Raw genomic sequence first — 17677 nt, forward strand, 5'->3', positions numbered from 1 at the left:
TACGGCTTTATAATATATATATCTTGAAATATTAAACTGTGTTGCCTCCAGCTTTGTTCTTCTTTTCCAACATTGCTTTGGCTATTTGGGATCTTGTGTGGTTTCATTGTAAAGCCTTAAAAAATAATGAGGTCATGCTCTTTGTGACATAATGGATGGACCTAGAGGCTATTATGCTAAATGAAATAAGTCAGACTGGGAAAAAAAATACCATGTGATTTTATTCATATGTGGAATCTATAAAAATAAATAAAAAGCAGAATTCAACACATGAACAATGAGAGCAAGCTGATGATTGCCAGAATAGAGGGAGTGGGGGATAGGTAAAATAGGTAAAGGAGAATGGGAGATACAGTCTTCTAGATATGGAATGAGTGTTATGAGAATAAAAGGCACAGCATAGCGTTAGGAATAAAGTCAATGATGTTGTAATAGCTTTGTATGGTGACAGATTATAGCTACACTTATGATGAGCTTAGGGTAATGTTTACCCTTGTGGAATTAATATGTTGTACACCTGAAACTAATGTAACAGTCTGTGTCAACTACACTTAAAAAATTAATGAAAATAGTTGTAAAAATAACCCTATGTGATGTTATTGTAATATATTTTACTTTGCCATGTGTTCTAAACTACACAATAGTTTATTCTTTTAATATTCAATTGTTTAAGGAAATTAAGGAAATGAAAAAAGAATTCATTTTCCCCCCATGTTTACCATTTTCAAAACTCTTTGTTCCTTCTTATAGGTCTCTGTTGCTGACATTTCTGTTTAGCCTGTTGATGAATTTGCTTCAGCTTTTGTTCATCTGCAATTATTTTTATTTTACTTCAACTCTTTAAATATTTTATTTTGAAATATTTTTCAATTTTCCAAAAAGTTGCAAGAATAAGAGTAATACAAAAAATACCTATACTCTATTTACTTAGATTTATTGTATCCCATTGATTGTATCCCATTATCACTTGTGCTGTATTTGAAAGTATGTTGTAAATTGCATCATGAAGCTTTTTTTCAGTGTTCATTTACCTAGAATAAGATCATTATCTTATATAACCACAATCGAGTTATTCATGTAGGTAAAAATAACATCATTAAAATACTTTTTATTCAGTCTACCAAGTATGTGCATATACATATAATTAAAGCATTTCAGAGGTAATATGTGATTTTTGTTTCTTTGAATGAGGACAATTTCTTGAGTATTTTTATTATTATGGTACATTGTTTATATGAGGTATATAGTCATGTTCCCTTACTGTGTTGAAGAAAATGGTGGTGGCAGCATACTGTATCAAATAAAAATGACTTAGCATTTTAGTTAAGAGATTTGAGTCCTGGTTCCTATTGTTAGTAGTCATACAATCTTGGAACTTTAACTTTCAACCCTTAATTTCTGTATGTGTTAGGAAGAAGATAATCACAAACTTCTGATTTTATTATTATTAATGCATAAGCTCCCTAGGTTTAAGCCTAAAACTTACTAAGCACTTAATTCTGCTTTTTTTCCTTTCACTGAGCACTGCATTATTTTGACACTTATATCCATTTAAAACGTGCTGGTTTAGTAATTTTTAATAGTGAACAAAATTTGTCTTTCAGTTTGATTATATGGGCTCTGAAGTGCCAGGTACAGTTGAGAAAGTTGTCCATATCTTTGGTCTTATCAATGCTGTAAGTATGTTTCATTTAAATACTAAACATTCCTATTAATGCAATAACATTGTTTGTATAAGTAGTATTTACAATTTTATAAAATATATTCTTAACAACTAGTTTTATGCACTGATGAATCTCATCTCCAAAAATGAGTGAAGTGAATATATTAGCATTATGTATAGAGATGTAATGTAATGCTTATGACTAATTAACACCTGTATGTGGTGTAACTTTTATTTTTAGATGTTTTCCCAGCTTAAAGTCACTGTTAAGCTAACTTCTTTGGAGCTCTGGTCAGATCAAAATAAGATTTCAACTAATGGGGATGCTGATGAAGTACTACAAAGATTTGTGTCATGGAAAGAAAAAAGTTTATTTCAAAGGTCTCGTGATATGGCATACTTATTAATGTAAGTGCATTATTTGCATTGATATAGAATTTATAAAATTACCTCATATGTTAGTGATCGGAATTATATGCAAAATGTGTTATGGGTTATGACAAGACACCTCAAAAATCGTATGCATACTGTGTTAGCAAAATGCAAAATATAAAAATCTAATAACAATGTAGGACACTAAATCATTGCAGGCCATTATTCTCAGAGTGGACTGTTTCCCCATGGAAGTGTATTAAATTTGAAAATTCAGAAAGCCGGGGCGCCTGGGTGGCTCAGTCTGTTGAGCATCTGACTTCAGCTCAGGTCACGATCTCACAGTCCGTGAGTTTGAGCCCCGCGTCGGGCTCTGGGCTGATGGCTCAGAGCCTGGAGCCTGCTTCCGATTCTGTGTCTCCCTCTCTCTCTGCCCCTCCCCCGTTCATGCTCTGTCTCTCTCTCTCTCTCAAAAATAAATAAATGTTAAAAAAAATAAAAAAAAAAAAAAAGAAAATTCAGAAAGCCTTGGGATAAACATGGGGCCTCAAGGGTTTTAAAGATTTTCTCAGAGTTAAATAATTGAAACTATCACTTTAATATTAAATAAAATATAAATTAGTTAACAGAATGCAATAGTTGCATATAAAACTGGTTAAAATAAAAACATTAAAATAGTAATATGGTTACCTTCTAGTATTTGTATAATAACCTAAGGTATAGATATATAACTATTTGTACTATAGCTTTCAAAAGCCTTCATACAGATGTTTGCTTTACTAATTTGATTAATTTACATGGAAAAATAAGAACATAATTCAGAAGGTCTTAAGCAATACGGAATATATTTATAAATCTATTGGTGTCTCCTACTGCATTAAGGTCAGGTCTGGGGACTCAGGAACAACATTAATGGGACTGAAATGTGTGAGGATACTTTCTGTATCCTCTCTCTCAATATGAGTCTACCTCATATTGTCTTTTCTCTCCCTGTCCTCCAATGCATCCTTTTTTATACACTTTACAGAATCAATTAATGCAAATCATGGCAGTAAACTATCCTGACTTGTACATCTTAGAATTATATCCATCCAGTGGTGGCAAGAGTGATGATTAATTTTTCAGAAGGGTAGGCACTGCTGGGTTTTGGGCTGTGTATCATATGACATTAAAGTGGACTTTAGAACTTAACTTTTAGAAACTATGGGAAATCAAATACAAAATGATTGAAAACATTAGATTCAATATGTAATACTCAAGTTTCAAAAAACAGTTTTACTGAGGAATCCAATTCTTAAAACATCATTAAGTTATTAATAAAGTATGTTTATTTACAAGAAAAAATTTTGTTATTTAGTTATAGAGACCATCCTAATTATGTAGGAGCAACATATCATGGAATGGCATGCAATCCAAAGTTTGCTGCAGGAATTGCTCTGGTATGCATTTTTATCTCCATCTCTTTAGTAATTATATCACCTTTTGAAGTTAATATCTATTTCAGGGAACAAACATACATATAGTGTTTCTACCATTCTGTTTTGACACATTTTTATGAAATACCTTTTATTTGGATTTTGAAAGTCAAATATTACAATTTTAAAATTTTTGTGTGTGGTAAAATACCCAGAATGTGAAATTTACCATCTTAGCTATTTTAAGCATATAGTTCAGTAGTGCTTATGATGTTACATCATTGTGAGACAGATCTCAAGAACTCCTCAATCTTGCATAACTATAGCTTTGTGCCTTTTCACCAACATGGCCCCATTTTCCAAGCCCTCTAGCCCCTGGCATCTACCATTCTATTTACCTGCTTCTGTGAGTATGACATTTTTGGATTCCCTATATAATGGTGAACATACAATTTTTGTCTTCACGTGTCTGGCTTACTTCTCTTATTATAGTACAGTCTAGGTTCATACATGTCGTTTCATATAGCAGGATTTCATTCTTCTTATGACTGAATAACATTCCATTATGTGTGTCTGTATAGGTGACATTTTGTTTTTTTCCATTAACATGTCAATGAACACCTAAGTTGTTTTTAATACCTTGGCTATCATAAATAATGCTGTAATAAATGTAGGAGTGCAGATATCTCTTTGAAGTGCTGATTCCAGTTATTTTGGATATATGTATATATATATATATATTTTGGATATATGTATGTATATATATATTTGTGTGTGTGTGTGTGTGTATACGTATATATATATACGTATATACACACACACACACACACAGAAGTAGGTTTGCTGGGTCATCTTTAATATTTTGAGGAATGATCATACTAATTTTGAGAATGGTTGCACCATTTGATAATCCCACTAGCAGTTCACATTATATCCATCACAACTTCACCAACACCTTTTACTTTCTGCAGTTGCTTTATTTTACAGTAGCCATCCTATTGGGTATGTGGTGATATCTTACTGTGGTTTTGATCTACGTTTCTATGATTATTAGTAATATTGAGGATCTTTTCATATACCTTGTGACCTTGTGAAATCTTCCCTGCAGAAATGTCTATTCAAGTCCTTAGCCCATTTTTTAATGGCTTTGAGGTTTTTTTTTGTTTGTTTTTGGATTGTATGAGTTCTTTATATTTTGGATGTTAGTCTCTTATCAGCTATACGATTTGCAAAATTTTCCCCCATTTTGTAGGTTGCCTTTACACTTTGTTGATCATGTCCTTTGAAGCACAAAAGTTTTATGTTTGGTGTAGTCCCATTTGTCCACTTTTACTTTTGTTGCCTGTGCTTTTGGTATCATATCTAAGAAATAATTGTCAAACCTAATGTCATGAAGTTTTTTCCTGTTTTCTTTTAAAAGTTTTATAATTTTGAGTCTTACATTTAGATTTTTACGCAATTTTGAATTAATTTTTGTATATGGTGAAATATGTGGGTCCAACTTTATTCTTTTGTTATGTGGATATCCAATGTTCCCATCACCATTTATTGAAAAAGCTGTATTTTCTCCCTTGAGTATACTTGTTGAACAGACTGTCCTTTCCCATTGTGACATATTGGCACCTTTTTATAGATCATTTAATCATATGCAAATGTTTGTTTCTAGGCTCTTTAATCTATTCCAGTGATATGTATGTCTACATATGGATCATGTCATTTGCGAACAGAGATAATTTTGCTTCTTTCTTTCCAAACTATAAGCCTTTTATTTATTTTATTGCTTAATTGCCCTGGCTGGTCTTTCTATACTATGTTAAATAGAAGTGGCGAGTGAGTATTCCATCTAGTTCTTGATCTTAGAGGTAAAATTGTCAGGATTTCACCAGCATGTGTGACATTAGCTGTGGGCTTTTCTACATGTCCTTGATTATGTCGAGGTAGTTTTCTTATATTCCTAGTTTGTTGAGTGTTTTTAATTATAAAAAGATGTTGAATCTTGTGAAATCCATTTTCAGCATAGAGATTATCATGCGGTATTTTTTCTTCATTCTTCAAAAATGGGGTTTTACATTGATAGCTATTCAAATGTTAAATGTTCCTCACATTCCGGATATAAATACCACTCACTCATGGTGTAGAATCTTTTTAATATGCTATTCCATTCAGTTTGCTAGTATTTGGTTGAGGATTTTTATATCAATATTCATTAGGGATATTGCTCTATAGTTTTCTTGTTGAGTTTTTGTATCAGGGTAATCATAGAATGATTTCACAGAATGAGTTTAGGAGTGTTCCTTCTCCTTTAATTCTTTGGAAGAATTTGAGGAGGATTGGTATTAATTCTTTGTTTAATGTTTAATGTAGAATTTACCAGTAAAACCATCAGGTCCTGGGCTTTTCTTTTTGGGAGGTGTTTTTACTATTTTTACCATTATTTCAATCTCCTTAGTAGTTAATATTTTATTTCTTCATGAGTGAGTCTTGAAAGATTGTATGTTTCTAGGAGTTTATCCTTTTTTTCTTGCTTATCCAATTTATTGGATTACTATTTTTAATAGTATTCTCTTACATTTTTTTAAATTCTGTGACGTCACTTACAATGTCTTTTATTTCTTTTTGTTAAGTTTATTTATTTATTTTGAGAGAGAGAGTGTGCACGCACATATGCTGGCATGTGTGCATGAGTTGGGGAGGGGCAGGGAGAGAGAGACAGAGAAGATCCCAAGCAGGCTCTGCTCTGTCAGCCCAGAGCCCAAGGTGGGGGTCAATCCCACAAACTGTGAGATCATGACCTGAGTGAAAATGAGGAGTTGGACACTCAACCCACTGAGCCACCCAGGTGCCCCCTCTTTTATTTCTTATTTTAAGCATTTGAGTACTATCTCTTAGTTAATCTAGCTAAGAATATGCCAATTTTCTTGATCTTTTAAAAGAACCAACTATTTGTTTTATTGAATTTTTTCTATTGTTTTTCTGTTCTTTCTCTGCTTTAATCTGTATTATTCATTTCCTTCTTTTTGCTGGGGTTCATTTTTTCTAATTTCTTGAGTGGTGAAATTACGCTGTTGATATGACATCTGTTTTTCTTTTTCTTTTTTTTCTTTTTCTTTTTTTAAAGTTTATTTTTATTTTTGAGACAGAAAGAGACAAAGCATGAATGGGGGAGAGGCAGAGAGAGAGGGAGACACAGAATCAAAAGCAGGCTCCAGGCTCTGAGCCATCAGCCCAGAGCCCGACGCGGGGCTCGAACTCACGGACCGCGAGATCTTGACCTGAGCTGAAGTCGGAGGCTTAACCGACTGAGCCACCCAGGCGCCCTTGTTTTTCTTTTTAAATGTATGTGTATACAGCTGTAAGCATGCCTCTTAGCATATCTTTTACTGGATCCTGTAAGTTTGGATATGTTGTGTTTTCATTTTCTTTTTATCTCAATGTATTTTCTCATTTCTTTTGTGACTTCTCACTTGGACTTAGTGGTGTCTGAGTCTGTTGTTGAAGTTTCACAGATCTGTGGACTTTCAAGTTTTCTTTCACTTGTTATTCTCTTGCTTCAATCCATAGGGATCAGAAAAGATACTTTGTATAATTTCAATATTTTTAAAGTTACTTGTTTTGTAGTATGACAAGTAGTCTATCCCCCAGAATATTCTACGTTCACTTGAGAAAGATGTGTATATTCCACTCTTGTTAGGTGGGATGTTCTGTGTATCTTTATTAGGTCCAGCTGGTCTATACTGTTGTCAAGTCCTTTATTTAATTATCTTTTGTCTAAGTTTTCTATCCATTATTAAAAGTGAGGTACTATAGTCTTTTGATATTATGTTTCTGTTTATCCCTTCAATTCTTTCAAAACTTGCTTCATATATTTAGGAGCTCTGATGTTTGGTGCATAAGTATAATTATTATATATTCTTGGTTAATTGACCCTTTTATTATTCCCTTTTAATAGTTTTTGATTTAAAGTCTATTTTGTTTGATATGAGTATGGCCACCCCTGTTCTCATTTGGTTATAATTTGCAAGGAATATCTTTCTTCCTTTTTAACCTTTTAGCTTATGTAAGTCTTATATCTGAAGTAATATAGTTGGAATCTGTTTTTGAATCTTTCAACCTATCTGTATATTTTTATTAGGGAGTTTAATTTATTCAAATTTAAATTAATTTCTTATATGAAAAGCTTACTATTGCCATCTTGCTAATTTTATTCTTTATACCCTGTAACATTTTGTCCCTTCCTCTCTCTTAATGCTTTCGTTTGTGTTCCACTGATTTTTTTTTTTTTTATTGTGACATGCTCTGGTTCCCTTCTGTTTTCATTTTGTGTATATTGTGTACATATTTTATTTTTAATCACCATTTTAATTACTTAAAATATATTAACATTAATAGTATTTTAAACTGATAACATCTTAACTTCAATTGCATACAAAAACATTACTCCTTTACAGCTCTATTTCTCATTTTATGTTATTACATAGATTATAGGCTTTGTTTGTTTTTTTTTTTTTTTTGTATTTGTCCTTCCAATTCTATACAATAATTAAAAGTGAACTTACCCACCAAAATTACAATAATATATGTTACTATATTTGTCCATGTATTTATCTTTATTAGAGAACTTTATAATTTTCTTTTGGCTTTATGTTGCTAACCAGCATCCTTTAGTTTCAACATGACAGCCTCCCTTTAGCATTTCTTATAGATCAAGTCTAGTGGTAATTAACTTTTGTTCATTACCTCAGCTCTTATTTTTCTGGAAAAGTCTTAATGTCTTCATTATATTTTAAACTATGGTTTTCCTGGATACAATAGTTTTGGTTGACAGTTTGTTTCTTTCAGCAGTTTGAATGTATTCATCCTAATCCCTTATGGCCTGTAAAATTTCTGCTGAGAAGTCTACTGGTAATCTTATGGGAGTTCCCTTATATGTGACAAGTTATTTTTGTCTTGCTTCTTTCAAGATTCTCTCCTCACCTTTACCTTGGCAGTTTGATTATAATGGGAAATTTGTGGGTCTCTTTGGATTTATCCTAGTTGGAGTTTGTTGAGCAGTTCACTCAGATTTCTGAAGTTTATGGTCATTATTTCTCCAGATAAACTTTCTGTCCCTTTCTTTCTTTTTTCTCCTTCTGAGATCCCCATAATGCAGACATTGATCTGCTTGTTCATGTCAATAGGTTCTATCTTCTTCATTCTTCTTTTCTTTTTACTTCTCTGACTGGATGATTTCAAATGATCAGTCTTCAGATCTGATTCTTTCTTCTGCCTGATCAAATCTAATTTTGAATACCTCCAGTGGATTTTTAAGCTCATTTATTGCATTTTTCCGCTCTAGAATTTCTTTTTAGAATAGTTTAAATTTCCTTGTTGACACCTACACTCAGAATTTATTCAGGTATGTAAGGCTAGTTAATCATTTAATTTAACCAATTCCATCCTTAGACTAAACTAGAAAACTTCTTTGATCATGTCAATAGATGCAGAAAAAGAATTTGACAAATCCCAGCACCATTTGTGACAAAATTTTAGAAAACCAAGTCTAGAAGGAACTTCCTTAACTTGAGACATTTAGAAAAGACCTACAGCTAACACCTTAATTGTGAGAAACTAAATGCTTTCCCAGTGAGATCAGGAACAAGGCAAGAATGTAACTTCCCAGTCCTTTTCAGCTTTGTACTGGAAGTCAAAAACACTGGTTACACCAAACACATAAGGATGTGGAGCAACAGAAACTCTCATTCATGATCATAGGAATGCAAACTGGTACAGCCACTGTGGAAGACAGTTTGGCAATTTCTTACTCTTACCATATGATCCAGCAACTGTAGTCTTTGGCAGTTACCCAAATGAGTATAAAACTTCTTATATACACACAAGATCATGTACATGAATATTTATGGCAACTTTATTCACAATTGGCAAAAATTAGAAGGAACCAAGATATCCTTTAATAAGTGAATGGATAAAAAAACTGGAATAAATACATATAAAGGAATATTATTCAGTTATTTAAAAAGGGAGCCACAAGGCATTTGAAGACATAAAGGAATCTTAAATGGATACTGGTTAATGAAAGAAGCCATTTGGAGAAAAGGCTAAGTGCTGTTATATCCTGTATTATATTTATATTATATTATATTATGTTATGTTATGTTATATTATATTATATTATATTATATTATATTATATTATTATTATTCTGTGACATTCTATAAAAGGCAAAACTATAGAGATCATGTAAAAATCATTGATTGCCAAGAATTTCCATGCTGCTGACATCACTACTTCTCAAGTTTTAGTTTTTAAGACAAAAAAAATGCTGCTTGCACATTCTGCCTTTAGAAGAAAGTTAATTTGATTTCTTCCCTAAAACTGTTTCTGAAGTCAAAACTAATGGCCAAGGCAACCTTTAAGAATCTGTGTACTTTTTTCTAATTGTTCACATGAAAAGTAATATAGTTACAGAAGCAATGCTTATTATTTTCCATTAAAAAAATTCAGATTTATATCAGTAGCATGTCATTAAAACATGAAATTGCATTAATCTTATTTGTTATTTGTCAATGCCATTTGGACTAAAAATACTATTACTCAAAGATAATAACAAAATTTGCCTATTTTTTCCATATTCTTAAGAAAATAATGAACTTTGTTATACTAGTTTAACTTATATACATTATATTTACTTGAAAAGATAAAATAGATAAACAAGTTAGGCAACAATTGTGATTTTTTTTTTCTATTTAGTATCCAAAGATGATAACTTTAGAGGCATTTTCAGTTGTTATGACACAGTTGCTTGGAGTTAATCTGGGATTAACATATAATAATGACATCCTCACTTGTTACTGTCCAGGAACTACATGCATAATGAACCCTAAAGCAATGTAAGGTTTTATTTTTTTCAAATCTATATCTTCCCTTGGGAAATGTTTGTAATATTCCTTAATGTACAATCTCTTTCAATATGACCTGATTATGAACATTTCTTATTAAGTAAATATGTGCTAATTTAATGCTTAAAGGAAGTGGACATTTGATATTATAGAAATTGTGCTTAATCATTCTAGTATAGAGAGAAAGTGGATGTTGATGATGACTTTCTGGGGCTTACTAGAATCTTAGAGTAAAATTTATTCATTCACCAAAAAAAATTTTAATGAACATCTACTGTGTCCCGGTTATTGTGTTAGTTTGATTTACAAATAGTTAATAAGATAGATAAGTCCTAAATACATTAGTCCATCAGGGATAGAAAATTAAAAAGTAGACATAAAAACAAACAAAATCTAAACAGTTTATGATAGGTTCCAAGAAGAAAATGAATAGGGAAAGTATGGGGAGAAGAAACATTCTGATAAAGTAGTCTAGGAATAATTATGGAAATAATTTTGTTGGGACCTGAAAGAGAATGAATCTGGTTATTAAAGATCTCATTGAAAAAGTTTCAGTGAAAGCAAGTGAACTAATACTTGGGTAGCGACAAGATTGTAACGCTTGACAGACTGAAGTTAAGGAGGTTGGGGGGAGGATAAAAGTGAAAAAAAATATAGCTGGGACTATAAGGGAGAATGTTTTAGACGTAAGGAAAAAGAAGTAACATGCAATGAGGATAAATAATGAGTCATGGAAAGAAGTCCAGGATGTGATGCAGAAAAGAGCCTGATCATGCAATCATGATGTGGAAATTAGGATCTTATGATAAATGTAATGAAATATATTTTTAATTGGTTCATGCAGTATGGATAATAAAAATTATCTTATAAAATGAATATGAAATATATCAGAGGGAGCAAGAATATAGTGATATTTGGAAATGATGATTCTCATAATAATCTATAGCAGTTTCTTAAAATTGAGAGAAAAGGAGATGCCAAGAATTTTTTGCAGGGGTTCTGGTTCAAGATGGCAACATAAGAATAATCTGAACTCATGTCCTCCTACAGACACAACAAATCTATAACTACATATGGATCATTTTCCTTTAAAAATATAAAAACTAAGTAAGAACTCCTACATATTGGGCAAATGAGAAAAAAAAACCCATATCAGAGTGGTAGGGGAGGCTAAGGCACAATCTTATATCTTTCTATAATTCCCACCCCTCACATGCCAACCCCAAATCAGGAGAAAACTGAAACCAGTAGTTTTCCCCTGAGGAATAAAGGGTTTGAACCGTCCTTGGATACCACAACTTTTAAGATAGCAGGTGCTAATTTGGCTGTCTTCATCTGTTGTACTCTGGAGTACCAATCTCTTCCATAGAGAAATTTGTAGAGGTGCCTGACATATCACCTAGCTCTGGTGTCCAGGAAGGTTTGCATTCCTGGGTCTCATGGAACTATAACAAATTAAGAGATGGTTCTTGGCCAGCTACTACTTTTGTGGCAATACATAGACAATAGACTGAAACATAACACCAAACTTTCTGTGAAATGGCCTATTTGCTTGTCCTGGAGCTTCTGCCTGAGGGGCAGGCTTCTGGTTTGGGACACCTTTAGAGTCCTACTAAGGTGCACTCTGGAAATGGAGTCTAGTATGTGCCATTTTGTGCTCTTTCTCTGACTCACAAAAGATCTCTGGGATCTCAGGAAAGGAACTTTTTAAAAAATTTGTTTTAATGTTTATTTATTTTTGTGAGAGAGAGAGAGACACAGAGTGAGACAGAGCGTGAGTGGGGGGTGGGCAGAGAGTGAGGAAGACAGAATCTGAAGCAGGCTCCAGGCTCCGAGCTGTCAGCACAGATGTGGGGCTCGAACCCACTGATGTGGAGCTTGAACCCATGAACTGTGAGATCATGACCTGAGCTGAAGTTGGATGCTTAACCAACTGAGCCACCCAGGCACCTCAAAAGGGACTTTTATAATCATCTGGTACCCCAAGTTTTGAGAATGTTGCACAGTATGCATCTCTGCATCTCCTTGCTCTGTTGGCCAGCAAGGTATCTGTTTGTAGCCCCATAGCACTGTGTGTATTTTTATACTTTAAAAGCTGTTGTTTGAGGGTCTGGCTTCCAATCACCCTGAACCTAGGTGCTTATTGAGCTCCTCCCCTTTGGGACAGTTAAAGGTCTTGGTACATCTTTAACCACTTGAAGCCAAAAACTAAAATTGGCTGCTTGGACAATCACAAGAGTTTGAGAGACAACCAAGAGTTAGGAGAAGCCTGAATAGCAAGGCTCATCTCCTACATGAGGCCACCCCTTTGAGACTGGAAGAGAAGGCTGTTTTATCTAATGCATAGCAGTGGACAGAGAATAAAACAAAATCAAGAAACAGAGGAATTTGTTCCAAACAAAAGAAGGCAAAACATCAGAAAAAGACTTAATAATACAGCGATAAGTAATCTACCTAATAAATTGTGTTTGAAGTAATGGTCATAAAGATGCTCACCAAGCTTGGGAGAAGAATGAATGAACAAGGTGAGAACATCAACAGAGATATAAAATAGAAGAAAGTACCAAATAGAAGTCACAGAATTTAAGATTATAAAACAGAACTGAAGAATACAATAACAGAACTGAAAATTCAGTAGAGGGATTTAACAAGCAGACTAGATGAAGCACAAGAAAAGATCAATGAACTCACGAACAGAGTAGTAGAACTCATAGCCAGATCAACAAAAAGAAATAATTTTTGAAATGTGAAGTTAAATAAGGGGCTTACTAAACAAATCCAGCAGACCAATATTCACATTATAGGGGTCCCAGAAGGAGAGGAAAGAGTCAAAGGGACAGAAAACCGGTTAATGTTTGTCACCATTAGGAGTAACAAGTCTTTTTTTTTTCTTATAATAAGAACTTTTAATATATAATCTCTTAGCAACTTTCAAATATTCAATACAGTGCCCCTTCGCCACTCTTGGTGTGCACCCTTGGTCAGTACGAGAGCTGCCACCCAAGCAGCCCCCCATCCTGCCAGACCTAGTGGGTGTCATAAGCCACCACCAGAGCCCCTCCCAAGGGCCCCACACTGGCAAGCCAGCCACTTTACCAGCATGCCTCTAAGCGTCAAGGCCAGGGCTCCCAGATGGGCCAAGGGCCAGCCCTAAACACCAATGTGTCTGTAGCTGAACCTCACTCATATACATGTGCACTGAGGGACAGCCCCACTCACCAGCAAGTCTGGTGACCACCTGTCATTGACTAGCCAGAACAGGAACATGCACACAGCCCATAGAGAGTCCTGGAGCACTTGGTTTGGCAGTCCAGGTGGGTCTGCACTACTGAGCCCCACAGTACCTGCATAAAGGACTATCTGCATAAAGCCACTCCTTCAAGACCAGGAGACATAACTGCTTAGTACATAGAAATAAACAGAAGGAGGCAAAATGAGGCACTAGAGGTTGCAAATGAAAGAAGACGACAATACCTGAGAAAAGTGAAATGGATAGTCAGTCCACTAGGCAAAGTTCAAAGGAATGGTCATAAAGATGGTCACCAAACTGGAAGAGGAATGGAGGATCACAGTGAGAACTTCAACAAATACATAGAAAATATAAAAAAGAATCAATCAAGCTGAAGAATACAATAACTGAAATAAAAAACATACTAGAGGAAATCAACAGCAGATTAGATGTTGCACAAGAATGGATAAGCAATCTGGAAGATTGGATAATGGAAAGCACCTGATCAGAGAAGCAGAAAGAAAATAATAATTTTAAAAATTGAAGTTATTTTAAGGAACCTCTAGGGTAACATCAGCCATACTAGCACTTATAGGTACCCTCAGAAGTAGAAGAGGGGCACCTGGGTGGCTCAGTCAGTTAAGCGTCTGACTTTGGCTCAGGTCATGATCTCATGGCTTGTGAGTTCGAGCCCCGCATTAGTCTCTGTTCTGACAGCTCAGAGCCTGGAGCCCACTTGGGATTCTGTGTCTCCCTCTCTCTCTCTGCCCCTCCCCCACTCATGCTCTGCCTGTCTCTCTCCCTCCGAAGTAGAAGAGAAGAAAAGGATCAGAAAATACATCTGAAGAAATAATGTCTGAAAATTTAACCTAATCTGGTGAAGGAGACAGATATCCAAGTCCAGGAAACAAGAGTCTCAAATAATATGGACCCAAAGAGAGCAATACCCATTATAATCATAGTGACAACATATAAAGATAAACAGAGAATCTTAAAAACAGCAAGAGAAAAACAGTTATGTATAAGGAAACCTTCCTATGATTATCAGGGGTTTTTTTGGAAAAAACTTTGTAGTTCAAAAGGGAGTGGCATGATATATTCACAGTAATGAAAGGAATATTTATAATAAAAAATACGGTACCTATCAAGATTATCACTTGAGTTAAAGGAGAGATGAGGAGTTCCTCAGACAAGCAAAACTAAAGGAGTTCATCAACACCAAACAGATATCACAAGAAATGTTAAAGGATTCTTTCCGTGGAAAAAGAAGAGGCCTTAACTAGAAATGAAACTGTGAATGAAAGCAGTGTCACTCAAGGTAAACATATAGTAAAGGCAGCAAGTCAACCACCCATGTATTTGGTATGAGTGTTAAAAGACAAATATAGACAGTCATCTAGACCTATAATAATTAGTCAAGTTATATACAAAATAAAATGTAAAATATATCAAAAACAAAATGCAGGGGGAGCAAAAATGTAGTATTTTTGGAACACACTTGAACTTCAGCCGTCAGCCATCAACTTAAAATAGACTGCAGTATACATAGGATGTTACATATGAATCTCAAAAGATTCACAAAAAATACCACAAAAAATACCAATAATAGATACACAAAAAGTAAAGAGAAAGGAACACAAACACAACACTAAGTCACCAAATACCAACAGAAGACAGAAGAAGGAAACAGAACTACAAAAACAATAAGAAACAATCAATATAATGGCAGTAAGTACATATCTATCAATAAAATATCTAAATGGACTAAATTCTCCAGTCAAAAGGTATACAGTCATTAAATGGACAAATAAAAACAAGATTTACATATATACTACCTACAGTAGGCTCAATGCAGATCCAAAGACACATGGAGTGAAAGGGAAGGGATGGACAAAGATATCCCATGCAGATGGAAATTAAAAGAAAGTTGGGGTAGCCATACTTCTCTTGGACAAAATAGACTTTAAAATAAACACTGTAATAGACAAAAAAAGTCATCACATGATGATAAAGGGATCAATCGAACAAGATGATGTAATACTTGTAAATATCTATGCACTTAACATAGAAGCACTTAAATACATAAATATTAGCATACATAATGGGAGAAATTGACAGTAATACAATAATAGTAGGAGCCTTTAACACCCCACTTATATCAGTGGACAGATCATCCAGACAGCAAAACATTGGCCATAAATGATTCATTAAGCAGATGAATCTTTCCATCCAAAATTGGCAGAGGGCACATTCTTTTCAAGTACATATAGAACATTCTCCAGGATAGATGATGTTAGGCTACAAAATAAGTCTCAATAAATTTAAGATGATTTAAATTATATCAAGCATCTTTTTCAACCACAACAGTATGAAACTAGAAATCAATTACAAATCAAGTCTAAAGTTAGTAGAAGGAAGTAAATAATAAAGATGAGTGAAAAAATGAAATATGCTTAAAAAACAATAGAAAAGACAGGGGCTCCTGGGTCGCTCAGTTTATTAACCATCAAACTGTTGATTTCTGCTCAGATCATGATCTCATGGTTCATGGGATCAAACCTTGCACTGGGCTCTATGCTGATGAGGAACCTGCTTGGGATTCTCTCTCTGCCCCATCCCTGGCTCATGCTCTATCTCTCTGAAAAACAAAAAATTAAAAAAAAAAAAAAAAAAAAAAAAAAACATTAGAAAAGAAAAAGGAAATTAAGAACAATTTATTTGAAATAATAAAATTAGCAAGCATTTAGCCAGACTTTTCAATAAAAGAAGGCAGAGGGCACCTGGGTGGCTCAGTTGGTTGAGTGTGCCAATTCAGCTCAGGTCATGATCTCATGTTTCCTAAGTTGGAGCCCCACATTGGGCTCACTGGTGTCAACCTGTCAGCGCAGAGTCTGCTTCCATCCTCTCTGCCTCTCCCCACACTTGTGCTCTCTAAAAAATATTAAAAAGAGAGAGAGAGAGGACCCAAATAAACCACAAATGAAAGAGAAGTTACAACTGATACTAAAACTGATATTAAAATTGACATTTTAGGGGCGCCTGGGTGGCGCAGTCGGTTAAGCGTCCGACTTCAGCTAGGTCACGATCTCGCGGTCCGTGAGTTCGAGCCCCGCATCGGGCTCTGGGCTGATGGCTCAGAGCCTGGAGCCTGTTTCCAATTCTGTGTCTCCCTCTCTCTCTGCCCCTCCCCCGTTCATGCTCTGTCTCTCTCTATCCCAAAAATAAACGTTGAAAAAAAAAATTTAAAATTGACATTTTAAACAGTTTCTCTTTTTTTTTATTTTTTTCAATATATGAAATTTATTGTCAAATTGGTTTCCATACAACACCCAGTGCTCATCCCAAAAGGTGCCCTCCTCAATACCCATCACCCACCCTCCTCTCCCTCCCACCCCCCATCAACCCTCAGTTTGTTCTCAGTTTTTAAGAGTCTTTTATGCTTTGGCTCTCTCCCACTCTAATCTCTTTTTATTCCCCTTACCCTCCCCCGTGGGTTTCTGTTAAGTTTCTCAGGATCCACATAAGAGTGAAAACATATGGTATCTGTCTTTCTCTGTATGGCTTATTTCACTTAGCATAACACTCTCCAGTTCCATCCACGTTGCTACAAAGGGCCATATTTCATTCTTTCTCATTGCCACATAGTACTCCATTGTATATATAAACCACAATTTCTTTATCCATTCATCAGTTGATGGGCATTTAGGCTCTTTCCATAATTGGGCTATTGTTGAGAGTACTGCTATAAACATTGGGGTACAAGTGCCCCTATGCACCAGTACTCCTGTATCCCTTGGGTAAATTCCTAGCAGTGCTATTGCTGGGTCATAGGGTAGGTTTATTTTTAATTTTCTGAGGAACCTCCACACTGTTTTCCAGAGTGGCTGCACCAATTTGCATTCCCACCAACAGTGCAAGAGGGTTCCCTTTTCTCCACATCCTCTCCAGCATCTATAGTCTCCTGATTTGTTCATTTTGACCACTCTGACTGGCGTGAGGTGATATCTGAGTGTGGTTTTGATTTGTATTTCCCTGATGAGGAGCGACGTTGAGCATCTTTTCATGTGCCTGTTGGCCATCCAGATGTCTTTAGAGAAGTGTG

General features: G+C 34.7%; 1 protein-coding gene across 4 annotated transcripts in view; it reads left to right on the forward strand.

Annotated features, from left to right (window-relative positions):
• Positions 1-17677, forward strand: part of LOC112858929 (A disintegrin and metallopeptidase domain 3-like) — a 115854-nt gene that overhangs the window by 43028 nt on the left and 55149 nt on the right. For all 4 annotated transcript variants that reach the window (XM_086703638.1, XM_086703639.1, XM_086703640.1 and 1 more), the window contains 4 exons: positions 1605-1676; positions 1905-2071; positions 3393-3474; positions 10198-10337. In XM_086703638.1, coding sequence (XP_086559764.1) covers positions 1605-1676; positions 1905-2071; positions 3393-3474; positions 10198-10337 — 461 coding nt within the window. The remainder of the gene's footprint in view (positions 1-1604; positions 1677-1904; positions 2072-3392; positions 3475-10197; positions 10338-17677) is intronic.

Source organism: Puma concolor, chromosome B1 (assembly GCF_028749965.1).
Source record: "Puma concolor isolate L17-30 chromosome B1, mPumCon1.1.hap2, whole genome shotgun sequence".
Lineage (NCBI taxonomy): Eukaryota > Metazoa > Chordata > Mammalia > Carnivora > Felidae > Puma > Puma concolor.